Source organism: Pollicipes pollicipes, unplaced genomic scaffold (assembly GCF_011947565.3).
Source record: "Pollicipes pollicipes isolate AB1234 unplaced genomic scaffold, Ppol_2.1 Scaffold_4295;HRSCAF=5057_pilon_pilon_pilon, whole genome shotgun sequence".
Lineage (NCBI taxonomy): Eukaryota > Metazoa > Arthropoda > Thecostraca > Pollicipedomorpha > Pollicipedidae > Pollicipes > Pollicipes pollicipes.
In genome coordinates this window covers 32,331,820-32,355,582 of record NW_023596461.1, presented here as the reverse complement: position 1 = coordinate 32,355,582, position 23,763 = coordinate 32,331,820, and the positions used below count along the sequence as shown (strand labels likewise).

The following is a 23,763-nucleotide window of genomic DNA, read 5'->3' as shown; positions in this document are numbered from 1 at the left end:
GGGTCAGGTGGGCGTGGGGTCAGACGCGGTCAGACTGGGTCAGGTGGGGTGAGGTGGCACACGAAGAGGTGGGTTCAGACGGGTCAGGTGGGGTCATATTGCTCCGAGGCTCCGTGTGGTACCGTCGGGCCGCTGAGGTGCCGGGGACGGTAACACGGCTGACCGGTACTGACGAACTCGGAGAACTGACCTCAACGGGCCAGGTGGGCGTCAGTGTAATCGCAAGGTGATGTATGAGAACCACAGGGGACACGCAAACGAAAGGAAGGTCAGATGAAGGGCACTGCCTGCCTGAGGTCAGGGGGATCAAACACGCACCACACCAGCGGGCCAACCAGCGCGGGACGTGAACGCACGTACCACGTCGGGCCTGCCGCCCCCTGTGGCCTGTCCGCATGGTGCAGGCGGTCGGCCGGGGTCACACGCCAGCTACACCACACAACACGGACAGGCCGACTGCAGATGACCGCCTTCGCCGGCATCAGTGCACCTACGTTATCTTGGCGTGGGGACAAAGTCCATTCAACCGCCGCTGTGTCTGCCACGCGACGGGGCATGAACGAACTGCCAGGCGACGCGGCTCGCCAGGCCACCACGCGAGTTGACGCAGGGCGACCTTTCTCTTTCCCCTCCCCTCGATCCGAACTAACTTCTGTTGTTCTTTGGTCGAACGTCTCACGACGATCCAGAGTGTTGCCTTTCAGCGCAGAGACGGCGGCGCGGCGCAGACCCGGGCGCGACTAATCGCGCTCATCAGCGCAACTACTGCCAGAGTGTCGTATAAAGCCAAAAAGCGTACGTCGACTCCCAGGTCAACGCCGCCTCATGAGTCAGGCCAGTCCTCGCTTCGCCGCGGCATCTCACGCAGCCGCTGGCCCGACAGCATCCCAGCCCAATGTGTGCTGGCCGCGCGTAAACGACTCGGTCCGGTTTGACAACCCGACGTCCGGTCCACCCACGGGCGGCTGAAAAACCGCCCGACTCCAGCTCCCCTCGTGGCGCGGCGCGCTCAGATCGGGTTCCAGCCCGGCGCACCACCGGCGGCGCCAGCAGGCCTGACCATCCCAAGGCCAGCCGGCCCGGTACGGCTGCACGGGGGGCGCCGGGGGCGCCGGGGGCGTGGCCTGACGACGGCCAGCCCCCGACTGAGATCGGCTCGGGGCGCACGGCGCGGCCGACAGCTCCGCGCGCCAGACAGGGCCGCCGGCGCAGCGAGACGTGGGGCGAGGGGTGACGGGCGGACTGAGCCCGTCACAACGACGCTGAGCCACGGCGGCGCCCGCGCTGCCTTTGAGCTGGTTTGCGGTGCGCAGCTGCAGCGCTGTGAGGAGAGCGTGGGGTTGTCGATGGTTGTCGAGCGGCGAAACGTGTGAGGCGATATCCCACACTCGGAGCAACAAGCCAACTCGGCTTGCAGTCGGCTTCGCGACGACCTCCATAAATCACCGCTGGCCCAGCTGGCACGCTGTTCCCCCTCCTTCATCGAGCCGTCAGCCCAGGTAGCCAAGTTCCTCATCCGTCAAGCTGTCCTCGGAGGACACCCCAATCAATGAGCCGTCACCGGACATCGAGCACTCTCGACCAGCACTGACAGCAGCCACGCCGGAACAAACACAGCCTCCCACGCAGCTGCCACCTTTGCGGTTACTGAAATAGGTCATGTCACCTCCTACATTCCCAAGCCTGGCCTATCCCACCAGCAGTCAAGGCCGCATTGAAGAGAACTCGAGCGCGACGTGCCCCGCAGGAAGAACAGCAGCCGGAGTCCTTCAGCAAGCCGAGAGCCACTGAGTACACCGAGAGCAGACGTTCGGTGGCAAGAACCGGGGACGAGAACCGGTCACCACACGCCGGCAGTCACACCTCAGCCACACAGGCACAATCAGTCACACAGCAGCCATACAGGCAGACTCACACCCCAGTCACACAGGCACAATCAGACACACATCAATCTCATACAGGCACAATCAGTCACACCTCAGTCAGACAGGCACAATCAGCCACACCTCAGTCACACAGGCACAATCAGTCACACCTCAGTCACACAGGCACAATCAGCCACACCTCAATCACACAGGCACAATCAGTCACACCTCAGTCACACAAGCACTATCAGTCACACAGCAGCCACACAGGCACAGACACACCTCAGTCACAGAGGCACAACCACTCACACAGCAGTCACACGGGCACAATCAGCCACACCTCAGTCTCAAACGGGCGCAATGAGGCACGCTGAATAAACCGATCATAGCACAGCACCGCCACGCCAATTTCCCCGCCAGGGACAACGATGCGGCCCACACGAAGGTGGAGTTTCTGCGCCGGCCGTGGCGTTAGGCCCGGTGCGCGTCTCGTACGGATTTCGTGAGCAAATGTAGCAAACACTGAAAGTGATGAGGTGAGACGTACCTCTGAACATGACTTTGAACATGGCGGGGGACACTCCCGTTCACATGCCGTTATGCAGAACGTTAGCAGGCTGATTTTAGGACTGATGTGTTCTAGCTTGCCTCGGCACCCATTGCGGGATCCGAACATGACGAGGAATGGCGGAAAAGGTCACGAGGCAGCGAGCACAAAGTTCATCGATACTGACACTACAACGACTTGCTGACCATGAACACCTGGATAAAAATGCCGCAAAATAATTTATTGTAAAATATATACAAACGTGCCCTGTACAATTGACCACTCCGGTACTTCTACTTCCAACTAAACCGTCTGTTTGCATCCTCTGTTGTATTTACGAAAAACTGTCAAACTGGTTTCACTGTTTCTCAATTCTGACGCACAAACATTCAGGTATGCACCGAATCGACTCTTCCGTTCCGGGGAAACTACTCAAATATAAACAACGGCGCCAGGTATTGTTTCTAATTAGCGACGCCGCCAGATAACCCCCAGCGGAGCGATCCGTTAGCTTCGTTGCTCGTCCGGCACACAGGTGGAGCTAGTGTACGACCCACTTGCATACTTCCAGGGACTGGCGAAGCACCCTACACGACAGCCGGAAGCACACGATTATCTTCATATAACCCAATCGCAGTCGAGCGATCCGACCCTCCCCTTCCGAGCGCGCTCCCCGCACGCCCCCACCCCCACACGAGGACCCGTTCCCCGCGCACCACCAGCGTACCTGGAGGACCCGCCAGGTGGCGCGAATGTCCCAGGGACCATGTGCCGGCGCGCGGCCGGGCGCCGCCCTGCGCGCCCGGCTCCGGTGGCGCCATCTGCTCCGACTTGCCCGACAGCGCTCCCGAGCCGGGTGACTCCTCCTCCTCCTGGAACAGGGCACGGGCCACGTCAGGTAGGGCACAGCAGGGCGGGTGTGGCGACGGAGGGCGTGGTCACCGAGACGGAAGGCGCTGCGCAGACGGGCGACACCAGACGACCAGAACAGGGGCACACGCCGAGTGAAGGGCACAGGGCGTGCAGCACACCAGGATCACCAAGTCCAATGCGTGACAGTTTAAAACGTGATGAGGGCTTCATCAAAGTTCGGAGCCCTCGGTACGTTCTGTACAGACATTGCACAACGGAGGACGCACCTTGAAAATAAATATCACTGGAAAACACGGCCCCGCGAAGCCCTCATCACACACGCGCCGTAGTCCGGCGAGTCGAGGCGGCTACCTGTTACACCGTGTCTCGACCAACGATGGCGGACGCAGAGGAGGTCGTACTGTTCATCGCAGTACGTGCGGTGTCTTTTTTCAACCGGTTACGCGAAACACGCCACCACAACCTTCCTATGAAGCGCCAGCGAATGCAGTGACTCACAGAAACGTGCATACAATGTCGGCTGGCTCTCCAGCAGCCGAATCACACCGGTACCGAACCCTCCCAGCAGCTACGTCTACGACACCACAGCGCCCCTCACATCGGGGACGGCTCTGAGCTGGTCGCAGTCGGATGGTGCCTCCCGGCTCCGGGCGGCTTTAGAGCGCGTGGGCGCCCTGACGCCGCCAGCCGGCCATAGCGTGATGACCGGGAGCCGACTGGCTCAACTAGCGTCAGCCGCGTGGCACGGACGTGCGCCGACAATTAATGTCGAGCAGCGGAGGCGGATGATGAGATGGCGACACACATGACGCCCACGTCAGCGGCGCAGATCGCCGAGGCAAGGGGCTTCCTCGCTGAGACACACGGCGCGCTGGTGCTTGTCTCCTTGTAGCGATAGCTGGCTTGTCAAGGGTGATCCAACAAAGTGGAGGGCACGGGAGATGGATGAGATTAAAAGCCTCGAGGACAGCGAGCTGGCCCACAGCGTGGCGATGAGTCAAAGCATATATGTGAAATCAATACGCTGCGAGCTGGCAGCTTCCCACCACCAGTCTCGCAGTCTGTCTTGAAAGAGAGACGTAGATGACAACAGCGGGTGTTTTCCAGCCCTTTCTGATCGCATCTCTCCACAAACTTCACTCCGTCGAAGACCACCACGCATGGTGTCTTTCGGCAGCCTCTCATATTATGCAGATGGCCTGCCGAATCAAATGGCTTCTCCATCACGTAGTCAATAACGGAGGCTCATCACTGAGCGCATTTCAGCATGTCCGGAGCGTGGTCAATACGCAATACCATGGTCTACCTTTGCGCATCAGAATCGACGGAAAACCCCGAGCAATATACCTTAATGGGGTCGGCGCATACTAAAGGAGCCATTGTGTTCCAGCAAGCCGCCTAAGCGCAACGTGCAAACTATCAACACATAATGCGGCAGCATTCCTTTCCTATAATCCTCGGTCCCCAAAGCGTTCGCGGCGCCCCCTCGGCCCACCGGCATCTCTGTTTCATTACCGCGGACCAGCCACTTCCAACTTCTATGAGGATCAGGTGCTGTCCCGACGCCTCTCAGTATTCAGGCTGGGAGCCTGCCCCTCCATCAGGAACGAGCCCCGGGGCGCGGCCCGCAGACGATCCTCGAGCCCCGGGCGTTTCGGTCGTCCGTTCGATGGCGTCCGATGGCGGCCGCGCGCTACCATCAAAGCGGCGCGATGGCACCGCGAGAACAGACGAATGTGCGGCGCTGGGAGGAAGGGAAGGGTGGAATGTCAGGAGAGGGTGCACAGACCGACAGGGAGTGAGACAGAAAACACAAGGCATGCGCCGACAGGGCGATCATGAGAGAGGAGGGGGACCATGACGGAGACATCATATCTCTGCATAGGAAGCACGCCGGCAAAATCAACAGACACCCACAACCATTACCGCGAACAAAGTGTCGCAGTGGCCACCGGTCCGGACGCCCGCTCCCCTCCCCCAGCCGGTAATCGACCCACGACTTCAGACTGCCAGCAAAGTCCCCCCCCCCCCCCATCAGCGGGATGACCACGGCGCTGCAGAGCGGCGCCGCAGACCGGGCAGCCGGTAGCCGCGCCTCGGGAGCACGCCGCCGCCCTCGGCCGCCCGGGGAGCCGCGGCGCGCTGGTGGCCCGGCGAGCGGCGGCCGACGGGCACCACCTTAGCTGGGGAACGGTGCTGGCGCGCCGCGCGATCACATTGTGTACGCGCGATGACTGAATATCGCAATGCCTGTAGTGGTTGCATCACATGTGACATGTTCCGTAGTTTTGCTTTCATCTATAATGTTGCGTGCTCTTAACTAAGGAAACAAGGTTATATGACGTTGGCGGTGAAGGCCAGCGTCATCACAGCCTAAAAACAAGGCAAAATGCACCGACAAACAAACCTGCCTCTCGTGTCACCACATGCCTCTCGTGGTGAACTGCGCACCAAATCGTCGGATGGATTAGACCACAGGAACAGTCCACAATGTCCCGGTCTGTGCGATGCATCCATGATAGAGGCCTGAACCTCATCTCATTCAGTGATGTAACCGGGCAAAACCGAAGAGCCCGGCACGGCAAAAACACGTCTTTCTGCCGAACCTCCGCCCTCCAACCAAATTACAATATCAGCACTCAATGCACCGTTCAGGCCACACGAAAACAGCACGGCTGGGCCGCCCGGTGCTGCACCAGGTCCGGTCCGGCTGCGCCCCGCCGAGAAACGAGGAAACCCTCTCGGCGCCCCGTCAATTACCGCCGAGCGCGCCGCCGGTCTCGCGCGCCCGCTCGGTCGGAATGCCGGCTGCTGCCCAGGTCAGAGCGCAACGCGCATGCGCACTGCGCTCCCACGTGAAAAAGGAGCGGCGGCTGCGTCGGGCCGCTGACATGGGCGGGATCGATGGCGCCGGACACCGCTGGAGTCGTCCCGTCGGTGCAGCTTCGGTCCCGGCCCCGCGGCGCCACAGGTGTGTCCGGTGGCCGCGCCGGGTCAGCGGTAACGTGACCGGCGGGGCGGGGCGGCCCGGGCACACAAACACCGGGTCGCGCCGCATCGTCAGCGTGCTACAGCAATGCTCGTGAGAAGCATATGGGCACCACCGTCCGAGCACATTCCACGGCCGTCCGAGGAAATTTCGGGGATCACTGCGGTCATTTGTGGTTATTCCGGGAGACCATCGCAATTGTCGTTGTATGAGCATTGCGAAACACAAACATTCACCCACAGTTCAATTTCAGCTTTCGGCTCAGGATGGCAGATAACTGCCATCCACCGTCAAATATTGTACAACAGTGTACAAATCACCGCCCCATCATCGGTCACAGTCCTCGGACAGCCAGTGAGAGGATAAACACCGGGCTGCTGGAGTTATCGGAATGAGCAGCACGTAACCGCGGCGGCTGCCTCAATATCTGCAGCCTCCAGTGACGTCAGCCACGGGCAAGCCTTCGGGATCGGCATGCGCTGGATTCCACTCCGGTCCGGATCGGCATGCGCCGGATTCCACTCCGGTCCGGATCGGCATGCGCTGGATTCCACTCCGGTCCGATCAGTTACGGGCCCCTTGTTCCGATTACCGCGGCACAATTTTCAGCCAGTACCGATCCCGGCTCCGGATCGATTTCGATGGGATCGATTCCGATGACGACAGCTCTGGAGATGAAGTGCTCCGTGATTTCCACATAGCCTACATTGGGCATGCCTTTCCACAATATGACAGCTACACATCCAGCGATTTACTTTCTTGTGCGTATGACAGCTGCCACAATACGAATGCTCGCTGATACTACACTACGAGAGTACTTTTCTATTTGATTTGACAACCTTTGACTCATAGAACGCAACGAACTCAACTCAAACTCTGACTCCCACATCTCGCAAAATGTTAAACGCACGCTCCGTGACCCATCCAGCGCCGAGGCGCGCCATGGTCGGCCCGTGAACGCCCGGCCAGTTCAATGGCGACATTTCCGCTCTCTGATCACTGACGTCCCCATACGAACTGTACCGCGGGGCCTGCTGCCAGCGGGCTCCACCATCCGAAGACCCACAGGCGGCAGCGCCCTCCGCGCGGCCGTCCCGGCGGCGGCGGCCGGACTGCCCCCCCCCCCCCCCCCCCCCCAGCCACAGCTGCCCGCTGGCAGATGCCTGCCCACTGACGCGTCATTGATGGCAAAGTGGAGCTCGAGAAAAGCAGCGTGATCGCGGGTGTAATGCTGTCACAGGGTTACATCCAGACCTGGAGATGAAAAAATATTAGCTTGCTCTCGTTTTTGACGCGGTGGTTGCAAACATATCATCATTTGCAGCCCAAATCGCATGTTAAGGCCTTCAGCGAGATTGGAGAACAACGTGGCATGTCCCCCAGACCTGTGGTGGTATCATGGAAAAATGAAAACGGACTTATTGCCGTCTAGCGCTGTGAATAACAAATTCCTATTTTCGAAAACACACAAGGGTTATCTTTCCCTGAGTGCTACTTTTTAAAATATAAGAAAAAACAAGACGACCATATTTCCGAAGACCTGATCTCCCTCCGTGTGACGATGGAGTATCGCGCCCAGCTGACCTCGTCATTGCAGCCTCTGAGTTCGTGTGACATACCAACCCGGCAATGCGCCAACGGACAGCAGACACCGCACATTCTGGACGTCTGCAATCACTCACTGAACTCATAGAAGGGGAAGGCCAGCTCAGTCTACAAGCGTGCGCAAAACGGAGCAGCGGCGTAACAGAGGGCGGGGAAGTGACGTTCAACGCACGCAAATCCGAGAAAGGAGGCAGCAGCGGCCCCATACACAGTTCTCAAGAAATCGCTACAGGCCATGCCATTAGGCCAAATGTTTGCTTCCGTTGCTCTATTTTCGGCCACAATGTAGCAGCGCAACACAAATAACGGAGAAATAACTTTGACGATTACCATCGAAGCGGATGATTGGTAATCGTTCATCGTGGCGAGGATTCGATCTACGTATTGATCAATACGACACTGCCAGTGGTCTCTGCATTTCCTTAGTATTTTTAGCAGGCTATCCAGCTTGAAGTTTCTGTTCGATTATGCATACATTGGACAATGGCCAAGACGTAATGTACTAGTGGCAAAAGTGCTCACAACGTGCAACGGTGCTCCACGACCGAACAGCAACCGGTCTCATCTTCCATGTGTGTGCCGAAACTTGTTGCTTTATGAACTTCCCGCTCACGAACGGCCAACGCGAAGTGACCTACCCGGAGCTCCGTTCCTGGTTCAGCCAGGCCTGCTCCGAACAGCGGCAATGTCACGGGTCACTTCTCCAACCGTTTACCACCGTCAGGACGCGGCTGCAGTACGCACTTGTTCCCTCTCAGCTCTCCTACAGAGGCAAGAGGACCGCGCCAGTGCCTGCACCAATCAGGGCTCGCATCCGGCTGGAGGGCCCCTCAGAGAGCGCTCGCGAACGGATGTGCTTCATCGCGGCAGATGGAGCGAGCGGTGACACCACCTCCGATGCCGAGAGGCTGACGGGCCTACACAGCCTGCCCGGCACCGCGCCGGGGATGCCTCCCCCGATCGCAGCCCCGATGCCGAGAGGCCGACGGGCCCACAGAGCCTGCCCGACACCGCGCCGGGGATGCCTCCCCCGATCGCAGCCCCGATGCCGAGAGGCCGACGGGCCCACAGAGCCTGCCCGACACCGCGCCGGGGATGCCTCCCCCGATCACAGCCCCGATGCCGAGAGGCCGACGGGCCCACAGAGCCTGCCCGACACCGCGCCGGGGATGCCTCCCCCGATCGCAGCCCCGATGCTGCCCCCGATGTAGGGGGCCGACGGGCCTACACAGCCCGCCCGACACCGCGCCAGACATGCCTCTCTCGATCGTCGCGAGTCGCCAGGAGACGCCATCGAATCAGCGGGGCTGTCGTCTCAGCGTCAGCTGACTGAGGCGCCCAACACAAGCACGACCGATGCCAATTGTGTGGGGAACGGTCGAGAACGAAAACAAACCCCAGCCCGGGATACTACGCTGGAGTCAATGACGCGGCGCTACCAGCGTAGTAACTCTCCGGGAAAGACCTGGCACGCCCGACTCGTCAGCTTCCGTTTTCAAATATGAAACAAGGCATGGCTGATTGATGGAACTGGTGTTTCACGAAGGTGAACAACACGATCCGTGGAAGACACCAAGAGAGAATTAACCCTCACAAAAGCAGAGCATTACCATAATGATCGGTCACATGTTTAGTAGAATGGCTCCAACAAACGATCAAATCGATCAAATAAAATAAACATAAAAAATAAACAACGATCAAACAAAAAAACAGACCAGATCAAAAAACGATACAATGCTGCGTGGCTGGCCCCCAGCAGGCCTTGCCATGCTGACGTTGCAGGGAAGAACGATCGTGACCAGACCGCCACGAAGTAACGTCTCTACCTCGACTTCAGCAGGCTCCAAGCTGCTGGAGGGGCCGCTGGTCAGCAGCCTTGCAGCCGGCGCTGCCCGCCGCCGTACCAGCGGCCCCTCCTCGTCAGCGGTGCCACCGCACCAGGCCCGTAGCCCGCCGCGGCCGGTTCGCCCTCATCAAGCGCACCCAGCCGGCGGGCGGGTCACAGCGACTAACCCGCCCGGGCAGAAATAGATCACGCCCGCTTACAACATCCAGCCACCGCCGGCCGGCAATAACATGGTCGCCTCGACCGCGGACGACGCGTGGGGGGAAGGGAAGAGGGGGAGCGTCCCAGGCCTACCGTCACCACGATGGAGACCTTCCTGCGGCGCACGAGCACACCCTTCTGCTCCTGGTGGCCCATGGCCGGGGCCGCGACCTCGGCGTATCGAGCCGCGCGGCCGCAGACCGACGGCAGTGGCGGGATGGGCGGGGGCGTGGCCGTGGCCGGCGACGGCGCTCCTCCTCCCGCTCCTTTCCACACGCCGGTCGGGGCAGCCGCGGACGACGAGGGCACACCGGCCAGCTCCCGTCGCACACTGGAGAGCATTCACAGGCCTCACTGGCGGCGAGACACGGCGCCCAGCGGCAGCAACAGCGCCCGCGTCCCCAGGGGCCACTGGCGGCCCAGACTGGGGGCCACCGCCGCCGCCGGCCGAAATAAACCGCACGACCCGGCAACGCGGCTGGCGGCCGGCGCCGGCGCACACGTGGCCCCCGCGCCCAGGCCGGGGCGGCGCTAGCAGCGGCGGCGCGCTGCCAAAGACAGCAGTCGCCGCCGGCCGGTGGTTCGCCGAGACTCCGGTCGGCTGACCGACGATTCATCGTCCGCCCCCCCCCCCCCCCCCGCCTCATGTCGACAACAGCAAATATCTGATCTTGTACATGCCGCATGGCGTTTTCACGGACCTGCTCGTGATTCTGCTCACTGGGCATGCTTGCACTTCGGCCGGTTCCCAATAGCGATCAGGAACTTTCGCCGCCTCGGCCATTCGTGGACGATTTAGCGAAGGGCGTAAATTTGACGTCACGGTCCCTGGCTTACAAATCTGGGCGACAGAAATTCAAAATTCGTTTCATCCGCTTTGCTCCGAGGTTGTGGCTCTTACTATTCCACCACGGAGCGCAACGCCTTCATTCCAAGTGACCGCTCTGTGGCGGGAGCGCCCATGCGTGACCGGCAGCGCAGGCCAGTTCGCGATCGCAGCGTCCAGTCAACACCGGCCAGGGACCGGCTCCTGGCGTCGGCCGAGCTTGCTGCCTGCGGCGAAGCCGCCGTCACTCACACACCGGTGCACTGCCCCGGGTCAGGGCAGCGCCGCCGTCACTCACACACCGGTGCACTGCCCCAGGTCAGGGCAGCGCCGCCGTCACTCACACACCGGTGTACTGCCCCGGGTCAGAGCAGCGCCGCCGTCACTCACACACCGGTGCACTGCCCCGGGTCAGGGCAGCGCCGCCGTCACTCACACACCGGTGTACTGCCCCGGGTCAGGGCAGCGCCGCCGCCACTCACACACCGGTGCACTGCCCGGATCTGGGCAGCGCCGGTCTCGCCCCGGGAAGGGGCAGACAGCGTCACAGACAGCATCGCAGACAGCGCAGAGCCATTCACTCATTTCTGACAGGGCAGTGTCGCTCGAGGGCAAAGTAGGGCCGTTACCGGCAAGACACGGTGTCGCTCCGGGTCACGCACCGACCCCGCGGGCTCGGCCTGGTTCCGACGCTCGCCGCCGGACACGGGGGATGCCAACTCGGCACGCGATGGGGCCTGACCCCGACTCCCGCGGGCGGTGGCGGTCAGGTCCCAGTGCGTGCATCGCCGCCCGTGGTGCGGGCACATGTGACCAGTGATGGATGAGCTCGACGGAAAGGGCGTGACCGCGGCCGGCTCGCACCGACGGGGCACACTGCCAACGCCGCGTCCCAGTACTCGGTAGATGCCTGGATTTTTAGCACGGATATTTCCGCCGGGTGCAGAGTGCTGGATCTTGATCTCTCAGATCCTGGAACGTGCTTCGCCGGGGGGAATGTTTCACTTTCGCGCTATGTTTGAACTGGGCGACTTGGACTGCAGTACGATGTGAGGCCCTCGCGAAATACCTAGTTACATGTTGTGCAGCGTTTTTTCCACGCGTGTGACGGTTTCGTTATATTTCGGACTCATTTCGCCGCGGCGCACTGCCCATGTCCGCGGTGCGCCAACCGTCTAGTCACGCAGAGGCCGGTGGCGTCTGGTGCCGCCGGCCGACCGACCGACCGACTGGCACACCAATGATACAAACAGGCCGACGAACAGGACGCGGCCCTGAACGGGGCCGCGTCGTCCGCCGGGCCGTAAACAGCGCGCCGCCGCCGCCGCCGCCGCCGCTGACCGGGCTCGTACGACGCCGAGCGCGGCGAGCAGCCGGACGCGGGCCAGCCCGCCGTCGACACTGCCGCCGCTGTCGCCGTCGTCGCTGACCGTCTCACACGGCGCGGAGCGGGGGAGCGGCCGAGCGCGGGACGGTCCGCAGTCGACACCGCCGCCGCTGCCGCCGCTGTCGCCGCCGTCGCTGACCCGTCTCGCACGGCGCGGAGCGGGGGAGCGGCCGAGCGCGGGACGGTCCACCGCTGTCGCCGCCGCCGCTGACCCGGCTCGCACGGCGCGGAGCGGGGGAGCTGCCGAGCGCGGGACGGTCAGCCGCTGTCGCCGCCGCCCCCGACCCGGCTCGCACGGCGCGGAGCGGGGAAGCGGCCAAGCGCGGGACGGTCAGCCGCCGACACCGCCGCCATTTCAACGCAGGGTGAACCAGCTCCCAGTGTCGTCAGCCGGTCACGAGCGCCGAGGCCGAGCGCCGCAGTCCAGGTAGCCAATCGTAAAACGAGCAGTTCTGGGGCGTACGGCATCGGAGAGCGTGTGACGCGCGTCCATTAACCGGTTACTGATGCAAGCCCAAAGAGCGCTTAATGGTTGAATATTTCGCTTCTCGGAGCCAGCGTGCCAGTGCCAACTTGCTGAACTTTAAAAGGAGACCACTGAAGAAAATGCACGCCAGCATCCCAAAACTAGCAAATTGAGGGGGGGGGGGGAATCACACGAACGAGCTCGGACGAAGCAGTCCCCATCATCCCCTGAAGTGAGCCACGCGAGCAGCTGAAGCGAACCAAAGCGAAGCTGTCTACCACGGCGGCAAGCTCTGCACATTGCCTGCAGCGACAGAGAACGGGTCAACCGGCAGCGGCTGAAGACAGGCCGTCTCCGAAACTAGTCCCGAGCCGCGCACCCCATGAATCACCCGGCTGGCAGCCTGCCCCCGAGCACGTGCCCCCCCCCCCCCCCCGTCATCCTCCGAGAGGCTGCTGAGTGGGGCTTGAGGGCGGCTTTGGGCGCCGCCGCGGCAGGTGCGGCTTGCAGCCAGACGGGTGCTGCCGCCCGCTCTAACGCCGCCGGCCGGGCACGGTGGAGGGGTGTATCGTCCGCCTCCCCGGCCCTCCCCGCCGGGAGGGGGGGGGGGCTACTCTGGCGGGCACTGAGACGGGACAGACGGTAGGAGAGCCGTTTCCAACACGGAGAGTCCAGCTGGGCGAACGGCCGAGTAGGACTCTCCGCCCTACAGAGCGCCGCGTGCGACGCATTTCACCCCGACGGGCGCCCGGCGGGTGAAACTTTACAAGGCCGCGGACCCTTTTAGTGAGAAATCTGTCCCACATCGGCTAGATTCTGCACCAGATGTCTGCGCTAAGTGGCCACAACACCCAGACGACCCTAATTAAACACGGTCAGAAATGGTAAACAAGTCGCGCAGTCGTCACCAGCGGCACCAACGACGCACAGTCACGTCACACAGCCGCTTCACCAACGCCGGCGGTGCCACGACGAAACCCCGTCACCACTGCCTGCGCCGACACCACCGCCTGTCAACACCACCGCCTGCCGACGCTACCACCTGCCGGACACCACCGCCTGCCGACGCTACCACCTGCCGGACACCACCGCCTGTCGACACCACTGCCGGTCGAAACCACTGCCTGCCGACACGACCGCCTGCGCTAGCACCACCGCCTACCGACACCATTGTCTGCCGACACCATTGTCTGCCGACACCACCGCCTGCCGAAACCGCTGCATGCCGAAAACACCACCTGCGCGAACGTCGCTGCCTGCGTCGACGTACTTTGACCCGGTGGAGCGGACCGCAGCCGTTGCCCTGGCCGCCGGTCAAGGTCGCCGCGTGGGCACGGGGTCGCGCGAAAGTCGCCGCCTGCCCGGCCGGCCGCCGGCTGACGCTCGGGCTGGCAGCGGCCGGCAGGTCTCGCCAGCTCCACTGGGGCACCATGGCGGCAGCGGGCCCGTCGGCAGCACGCCCCACGCCACGCACCGCACCTTCCGCCCTGCGCCGCCTCCTCCGCACGTGTCGGGCGCGACCGGCGGCGCGCGGCCCGGCCGGCACTCAGAACTGGCCGGCGGCGCGGCGCGCACACAACGGACCACCGCCGCTGGTCACAGGCGAAAACGGCCGCACGCAAGTCCGCTGGGCGACGCACAGTGGGCCACCGCGACGGAGGGCGGCTATTGCGGCAGCGCGGCGCGACTCTGCCCGCCCTGCGCGCGGCCCGCCGCCCGAGTGTCGACAACCGGTTGTTGGGGCGCCACGGGCGAGCCCGCCGGCTGTTTAAGCACTTGTTTGGCACTGGTATGACGTTTAATCTCCAACAAACAGTGCGAGCCGATTGGCGTCCGCAGAGGCGGCTTCAGGACGCGCGGCGGGCTTGTGGCTACGGGGCGGCCGCGGCGGGTGCGAAGTGGTGCAGTGACGACCTCCGAAAAGTCAAACGGCCAGGGCAATTCGCGAGTTCCGACAGTGCAATCCCGCCGCGTAATGCCATTTGTTGTATTTAAATTAGATTGCATTCCTTCACAGGCTGCTCGTGGGGCTTGCCACAGCAACCTGGCGCCGGCCGAGGTGGAAGATTGCACGCACTAAGACTGCACACAGCACCCAAAACGCGTAACGAATACGGTGTCAGGGACGTTGCGCAACATCGGAGATCATAACTGGCTGTCAGCCACTCGACGCCTCTGCGCGCTACATTGCCGGCGGCGGGATGATATTACGCAAAACGCTCGACTCGAAGCCATTTAACAAGCGGAGAGCAGATAGGCGGTAATGTATCCGACCTTCGTATCACCGTCAATAGACTTATGATGGGTCCACGGACCCTTCCACCATAAGTCATTCCTAACATGTTAGTGCTCATTTTTGTGGTTAAATCCAATCACAATGCCGATAATGTATTGGAAAATCCGGAAATAATTGTATAGGCCGTTTGACCATTTCCTACAAAAACCGGTGAGAATGTATGTGTAGTAGAGAGCAGTTTTTTAGATAGACTTAACGTCGAACGTATCATGAACAGGCCTAAAGGTAAGCATGACCATGGAAAGGACGAGATGCTCATTTTCTATAACTCCCCTGCGCTTCCTCGAGAGATCCTTCTCTGTTGCAAACATCCATCAACTCCAAGACGATCGCAGACTTGTCTCCCAGCCCAGCCATAAGACATACGCTGCGGGGGCTTCGAGACCCATGCAAGCTGAAGACCACCGCTGACACGACGTGCGGCCACGCTGGAATTCGCTGCTCAGTTTATTTCCAGGGTTAGAATATTTGGACACGTTCACTATAATGCTTTGTTTGAATATGCCGAATTTTTACACGTGAGCTTCCATTCGTATTCAGGCGAGGCTGGAACGACTGTGGCGTAAGCACACCCATCGTCCATTGCATTAAGGATTCGGATAAGTAACCTCGAACGGAGCAGGTTAAAGGTGATCGGGTGGCGCCTTTGCTGAAACAAACAAGGAAATCAATCAGCTTGTTCCACTCACATGCAAAAGAAAACTTGAAGAGATTGCCTGCGGTAAAACAGCACGTTGCCAATTTGAATGAAACTACAAACGCAAGTACAAAGTAACCGCACTTCCTGATTTTCGGCATTGTCTGCCTTTCGATCTTTACACTGCGAGAAGTCCGCGAAGCTGTGTCTTCAGCACTGTCCCTGCAGCCCAATACAGCACGGCGCACCAGTTCAGTGAAATCACATCAAGTGCTTCCATCTATTACAATATCGATTTCGTTTTTCCAACATTTGCAGAGGCGGAAGTTCCCCCCAAGCATTCGAATACCGCGAACTCGTGCGCGCATCGAGATATCGAGCAGCAAATCCACACTCTGGGCACGCACCAGCTCTCAGAAAGGCGCTCGCGCCAATCTGACTGCGTAGGCGTCCAACAGACTTCGCCGACCGCCGAGGGACCAGTCTGGCCAGACGGTGGCGGCCAGGGGTGAGAGAGGGACACGAACTCGAGCCGGCCAGCCAAATAAACAGACGCGCTCAGTCGCCTGGTGACCAGAGAACTGCCCCCAACTAGGACGACTCCAGAGTCGTGTTGAGTTGTAAAGCATACAATCATCGCCCGCAGGACAGAGCATGCCTTCCGGTATTCAAACGCACGGCAGACTTGGAGCGTCGGTGTCGTGGATACGCCCACCGTGACGTCTGGCAACGGCTGGGCGATAGGGACGACGAAAGCCCGGCGGACCAGTCTCCTCCGAGGCTCCTCCGAGGCAAGCTTCTACCATATGGATTGCTGAATGTCTAACATGCTACGCTTACAAAAAGACCCGGCTAGTGGCAATCCTCAAAAACCTGCCAAAAAAAGAGTGACTAACAATCACTGAGCATCATACTGTAAAGCGCGCCTGAGGCATACGCGGCATACAATCAGCACGTCCGTGTCGCTTGAATGCTGAAGCTAAAAACCAGGTCCCAAACACTCACACTTCTATCTCATTTCAAATATGACAGCCTCCATGCATGTGTTAGCCAGTAGCAAATCAGAGACCTGAGTGACCAAACGGCACGATATGTTCCAGCTGGAGTTATGGCGGTGCTGGCGAGGTCTAATTTATGCTCTGCGCCGAGGTCAGCATGTGAAGGTCATGACGGGCTGACGTTTCGGCATTTAGAATAGCGTCGCCTGTCTACAAATAAGATGTGTATGCGTCAAACACGATCGCCACAAGAGCAGCTCGGTTATAACGTCTATTTAATAAGCCGACAGGTGTCTGACCGCGGGCCGGTAACACCAAAACGAATCTTATCAGACAAACATGATCTTTGCGGTTGATCAGCAAGGAGCCCAATGAAAAATCCGCGAAAATCCATGTTTCAAATGCAATAAAAACACCCCAAGGCTGGTAAATCAAGCTGGCTTTGCTGGCCGTATCGAACCACCAGCATCTGGCAGCGTACGGGCGGTGGAACTCCGCTCGGCAGAACGGAAATTCGCCTTGCAACGCGAGGAGAAGTCGGAATTTCCTGGAATGTGACATTTTAGTATTCCAGAAGGTGACATTTTAGTATTCTGTACAGCGGGCTCCAATTCATATGAGCGGAGACCGAGGATGACTACGGGACTTGATTTAACGCTCCCGTTAGACGTATGTCGTACGTCCATGGAAACAACTATGAATGGCAGCAGGACCCAGCCGCGGTCGTAAATAGCTTGTCCGCTGTGACGTTCATGACCACAGCAGCTACGTGCGCCGAAACACTACCATCATGACTCAACAATCCGCCCGCCGCCCGGCCGCCCTGCTCAAGATAAAAACAGCCGATCCGCCGCCTGGAGTGTATCCTCGCCCGGCACTGAGAAAAGAAACAGCAGCCGAGCAGGGTTGTTTTCAAGTGGAGGCGACTCGTGCCCGAGCCGGCGGCGGCGGCGCTGTCTGAAAACACGCCGGGTGCAAGAGCCGCCCGGTCGATAACACCCCTGAGTATCGACCGCGGACGCCCTTTGTCCCGTGTCCATGTCACACAAAATCAATAGCCCACTTCTGCAGCCGTCAGGCCCCGCCAACAGAGCCGGGCTTCGCAGCGTCTCCGCGCCAGCGACGGCCTTAGGGTCACACGGCTTCGGACACAAATCAGGGAAACGACCTCCGCTCTGCTACAGGCGGGCACCGTCTGGACATCTGCGGACGGAGTTGTCGACCGAGCGACGAGCGCAGCCCGCCGAGCGCGACTCAAGTGCCTCCCCAGGACGGCCCGGACGAGCGGTTCGCCTACGAGCGCAGCCCGCCGAGCGCGACTCAAGTGCCTCCCCGGGACGGTCCGGACGAGCGGTTCGCCTCCAGGGCACTCGGTCGCGTTAACTCCCTGTCAGGGATCAGTCGCCAGCCGCTAGAGGGCACGATAAATGCGAGCCACACTGCGCACGGAGCGGAACGCCTTGAACACCTGCTCTCTCCGCCACATCCACAGAGTGCAGGGCGGGCTGCTGCTCGTCATGTTCACCTCTGAACTGTCCGGAAGCACAGCCCGACTTACGCGGGGGGGGGGGTCGGACGGCTTGCTCAGGTGCTTTGCTTCCCCCAGTCGGCTGGTCGCGCAGCGTCGTGGCCAGCTGGAGAGACCACGTCTCGCATAGCTGTTCATGTCATTATCATACCTTCATAACTGTTCGCACAACTGCAACATCAACGCCCATATGGCAGCCACGACTTCAGCAAGATTTACAGGGATAACGGCTACAGTACAAATTTCGACAACGTGCTGGAACATTCCCATCATTTCTTACGGAAAAAGACCCGAGTCCTCACCACTCACCCCACAACGGCCTGATTGATAACTGATAACCTGCCACACACTGTCACGCTGAGAGCAGCGACTCGTATGCCTTCCACAGCAGTTCGGCTGGAGCGGGTCCGCAGGTGCAGTGGCAAGCGCTGGACTGCACCCGGCGCTCACGGCGCCCGCAGCGTCCCGAAGGAGGGATGCGTGTTTAAAACAGCGCGTGGGCGTCGTGACGGCCCAGTACACGGCAGCCACCTGTGCCCCGGCCTCATTTGTCTTGAGCGTCGGCCGGTGGGACCGTCGGCACTCCAGGGGTTGCCGTAGTGCATCAGGTGACCCGCTGCGGCATCGTAATCCGCGCAGGGTGACAACATTGGTGTCAACTCTGACGCCCATGGATGGCGCGTTACCAGACCGATCAGGGTCGGCGGGCTCCCGCACGCAGCCGGCTCAACACGACGCTGGCGTCGGCGATCAGGGAACAGTCGGGATACGGCAGGCAGCCGCCAATGACGGCAGGCAGTTCGGCCGGTGTTGGGACGCTTCCCATGTGCCAAATGAAGGGAACTGGTCAGACTGCATTGCTACTGAACAGCAACGGGCACACCCCATTGCTAGCCCGCCTTTCTGCCACGTCCCTGCGGATCAGTAACGGGTTTGTCGACCTCCAGATACCGCATCTTGTGCGTCACTTCGGTCACTTCCTTCGGGCCCAAGAAAAAGTTGATTCGGTCGCGCCTTCGTATCATCATCATCGTCGTCGTCGTCGTCGTCGTCGTCGTCGTCATCATCGTCATCATCATCGTCAGCATCATCATCATCGTCGTTATCATCGTCAGCATCATATCATCATCATCAACGACAACAACAACAACCACAATAATAATAATAATAATAATAATAACACCGTTGCCACCACGAGCTAATCAGGGTCTAAAAAACAAACGATCCTCAAGGAGACAGTGGGGGGAACCCAGCCTCTGTCTCAATTCTTTCTATACAACGCCTAACCGTGACGTTCAGCTGTTCCAGAAATAGCACGGCGTCTGTTCCCTCCCCTGCCTCACCCATACGCATCCGCTACCGCCGTCTGCGCGTACTTAAGCCTACAAGGTTCCAGGCGAAGGCGCAGCCATCACTCTGGTCGGTGAGCTCGGGGGCCTAGGACATTTTCAGAACACTTGGCCCCTCTAGTGTGTTTGCCTTGATAGAACGGTGTCACGATAGATTGCACCCCAGTAACTTTCGATGTATGGCTGCGCTGATGGTTCTTGAAACCCTTTAACCCGGATGAGGGCCTCTCTCACATGCTCAGCAACGTAGCCCACGCCTCCCACGCAGCCATTGCTCAACTCTAGTCGAGCCTCGTCAGGTTCCGGGGCCCCATTTAGGCCCAGATGCCCCAGGGACTAAAGAGGACCAGAAACTGGCGGTTCTCGCAGCCCACAGAAGACACAACCACTGAAGAGCGGAGGTGGAGCGGGCCACTTATCCCCCCGCATTGCCTGCCAGATCATAATAGCAGGGTCTGGGTACTGAGAAAAATCACCATCTGGGTTGCTTTGGTTAACCAGAGAAGGCGTCATACGATACGCCGCCGGTCTGCGCCAGCATTGTCGCTGATCCACTCACCACCCACCAAGCCGCCATCCGGCCTCCTCCCACCGTCATATTACACACCATCCACGATAAACACAATCATAGAGTTTGCGAATCGCTTCTGGAATCAACTCACGTTCCCAATAGAAGCATACAGTTCAGGAGACACGCCCTATGCTCCCACCTTAGATCCAAAATCACACAAAGAAATTATATCACACTACACCACGGCAGGCGGGTGGTGCTGACACGGACTGCCCCCTTAAGTTCGGGCTGAAGCGTGACGTATAAACATTTGTGGACATCCAGAAGCCGGGCGGATTCCGCTGGTGCCTTGCGACCTCTCCCGGCGCGGTGAGCCCCTCCCGGCGGCGCCAAGGGCGAGTCTGGCACCGGATCATGGACGTGTCGATTCCAAACACAGCACCGACCATTATGACCAATGTACAGAGACAAAGACCTCGGACGGAGTGCGTCGTGCCTTTGCTCCGTGCGGCGTGAGGACGGATGCCGTCTCCCGGGCCCGCCACTGGAACCGGCTCTGGATCCGCCCCTGACGTACCCCAGCTGACAGCGCACCCCTCCTCAGACAGCTGGCACGGTGCCCCGCGTGGTGCCGCTGCCAGGCGCTGTACCGCCGCCCAGCCCGCCGGCGGCCATGGCGGCCCAATTCCGGCGACCCTTGCGTCGTCGGGCCCGCTCGCACACACTGCCTGCGCCCCGCCGGGCGGCGCCCCCGCCCGCGCGGGCCGCCACAGGGCCGGGCGCCGCGGCCGCTTACCTTGCGCAATCTCATCGCAGCGCGGCGCGACGCGGCGCGGTCCGACGCGGCACCGACGCGCGGGGCTCTGCCGCCGCCAGACGGCACCCGACGATCGATGCCGTCCGGTCGGGGGCGGGGCCTCGGCCAGCACGTGGTGCGCCGGCCGCGCCGGTCACGTGCGCCGGCGAGGCCGCCCACGAGAGGACGGGTTACGGCGCCGGCGCCGGCGAAGGGCCACCGGCTCGCAGCGCCCGGTTTGCGACGTCGAACCTCGAGAAAATCGGGTCACGGAGGGGTCACTGACCCCGCGCGGCGGGAGGGTGATCGCCTGTCTCGGATTAGCGACATTGGGCATTGTCCCGAAAAGCGGCCCACCGCGTGGCGCGCCCGGCGTCGGATTAGTTTGGCTCAGCACGTCGCTTCTGGCGGCAACGATTTACCAACCACTTCTTCGAATGGTGGAGCCTTTCACGAGCACGGTAGAGTTGCTTTGGTGTCCGATGCCGCAAACTGACTCCAAGAATATAGTTCGAGGACATTCTTAAAACAGAAGTGCATAGAATTTGTAACAATAATAAATAAACCCATAGATAAAACTAATCATATTCTAAAAACTAAACAGCTTTCAAAAACAAAACAAAGCTTGATGAGCGATATTGGGGGAACAGTAAGCGGCCGATACGAAAGCCTCACGTTCCTTAAGTACCCGAAAAGAAGTCGGTTAAAAAGCATCGTCATTGCCCTCAAACTTCCGAGTGCAGCCTGACATGCATGGGTGCAGACGGCGGCGGGGCGGGTGGAGGTGTGCCGCACAAACTATGCGTGTGCTTTACGTCTCTTCGTGGAAAAATGTCCACTCCGGCAGCTTACCACGCCAACCTATCTGGGTATCCTCCACCCATACTGCTATTTTATACTTATTCAACAATTGAAATAAGGTCAAAGTTTGAAATAAGATCCTGCGCGGTGCATTATTGGCAACAATGTCTGCATCCCACCATTTTACCTAAAGGTGCTACAACTTCTTACGCATTAAGGTGCTACAACAAAAACACAGTTCAAATCACACGTAGGCGAGTGAACATCTAGCCCCGAGAAATGACCTGGGCATTCACAACTATCCAATTATCCCCAATCAAAGATAAGATCTTAGTGTCAACAGCATTGATATCAAGGACGCGAAGCGCCAGGACGCAGCGTGGCTTTGTTCTTCATACGCACCAGAGTGACCTCAGCGACATGGGTGGAGCTTTTCATACCGTACATTCGGACACGAAGCGTATCTTGAGCGTTGAGTTGAAAGAATTTCCCTAGAAATGAGTTACAGCTCAACAATTTGCGGAGCTCCTCCAGCGGTAGCATAAACCCGGGACAGGAAATGTCGCCCATGATCATGTTAGGAGTAAGGGTAGGGAAATATTGAGATTCCAACAACCACAGAACGACGAAGCACTCGTACAGCGCCACATCCCAGTGTCAGTTCCCTGATATCGAAGTGGGTTATCACAGTCAATTTCAGGCTAAGCCGCCAAATGGAAAAGCAAATATTGACTCGGAATCCCAGGCTAGATAAACGCAGCCGCCGGCGTCAGGGGCGACGCCAGTCTTGAACCGTTCGCTGCAAAGAGCTGGCAGGACGGACGCTTTCTTAAAACTCACTAACCAGAACGACCCTTGCATTGCACAAAGGTCAAAGTTGCATGACTGGTCTCCAGAAGACCTTCCACAACTCCGGGGCGCGCACCTATCCATGACCAAGCACGGCACTTGGCAAGTGTCCATCTGGTCCGGGAATTCATCTGGCCAGTTGGGCGGCCCACAATTAAAGCCATCTAGCGGACCGGTTTGCAACCATTAGTTAAGGGAGAGCGCAGGGCGCCCGCAGAGTGCGCCTCCAATCGCGCAGTGTGAGGAGAAAATGCGTCGTACTAACGCTATGAACGGCAAAGTCGCACGTAGCCAGGGCCAAGGGGCATGCAAACTTAGGGGTTTGGGGAGCAAAGAGTACCCATTGTCTGTTTGTTACCATGCGACGTATCATGGTCCATGTCAGATTATCTCGCTCGGTGTGCTTGTTTAAGATTAGCGCCAATGATTGCACCCTACAAGCTGCTCGGAGTTTAACGCAATCACCGGACTGTGAATCCCAGGCACCAGACAGTGTCACCAGACAGACAGACAGACAGCAAGGAGCAGACTGGTACGTACGCCTCACGTATACCGATCAACTGGCAAGCTCAAAAGTACGTACCCACTTCCGCTCAGTAAACAAAGGGCGCAATTCTTTACAAATCGCTTCGAAATATGATACACTCTCGGCACCTCCACTTCTCCTCGCGGGGATCTCATATGATCCCTGCGAGGAGAAGTGGAGATGCCAAACACGTGCGTAAGGAACACAGACCACGACCCGCTAGCCCATAAAGTGCCAGAAACTGTCATCCCAGCGCGACCAAAAAACACTGAGATTGGGAGCCGTTTCTACAAATTTTGAGCACATGGGAGCAAGGACGGAGTAGACGCCGCCGTGGAAGGCATGTTTCGAGAGAAAGAAACCCAGCTTGGCAGCACAAAAGAACCAAAAGCGAAACAATTAAACGCGAGAAACAGTGTGGCCCGGGCAGAGAAATGCGCCCACGGAGTGCGTCTCTGCGTGTGCGCAGAAGACGAGTGGAAGCAAGAAATGTGCTGACATGGTTTGTCAAGGTAACAGCATGACATGAGACATTGCTGGTGAGCTTCCGAGGCCAGCGATCCTATGAGCGGCAGCCATGCCCAACTCATGATGCCTAAAGACAGTGTGGCTTGTTCACATCTCCAGCGTACTCAAATAAGATAATCGCGCCGGTATCGTGCTATCATTATCTGGTCAGTCGCGACAAATGACCATATGCAGCGCCCCAATGCCCTGAGCACAGTGATGAAAGCTATCAAAAGCCCACTGGAATGAATTACATTCACAGCTAAATATCTTCTTCCAAAGAAAACAGGCTGCTGGGGTTCAACAGCCTGCCCTTTGGTTCCTTTATCGACACAAAAAATCAACATCAGCCCAAATAGG

The 23,763-nt window shown here is 59.5% G+C and overlaps 1 protein-coding gene across 5 annotated transcripts in view; it reads right to left on the bottom strand.

Moving 5' to 3' along the window:
- The window catches only part of SNF4Agamma (SNF4/AMP-activated protein kinase gamma subunit), a 223,184-nt gene that overhangs the window by 140,096 nt on the left and 59,325 nt on the right, over positions 1–23,763 (bottom strand). Inside the window, exons 1-2 of one of the 5 annotated variants that reach the window (XM_037219715.1) lie at positions 20,721–20,744; positions 3,140–3,284 (exon numbers count right to left, since the gene is read on the bottom strand). In XM_037219715.1, the coding sequence (XP_037075610.1) occupies positions 3,140–3,284; positions 20,721–20,735 (160 nt within the window). In that variant the 5' untranslated portion in view covers positions 20,736–20,744. Of the gene's footprint in view, positions 1–360; positions 413–3,139; positions 3,285–10,019; positions 10,213–13,875; positions 14,053–20,720; positions 20,745–23,763 lie in introns of those variants that run through there. The other 4 variants (XM_037219713.1, XM_037219714.1, XM_037219712.1 and 1 more) reach the window with 4 other exon arrangements.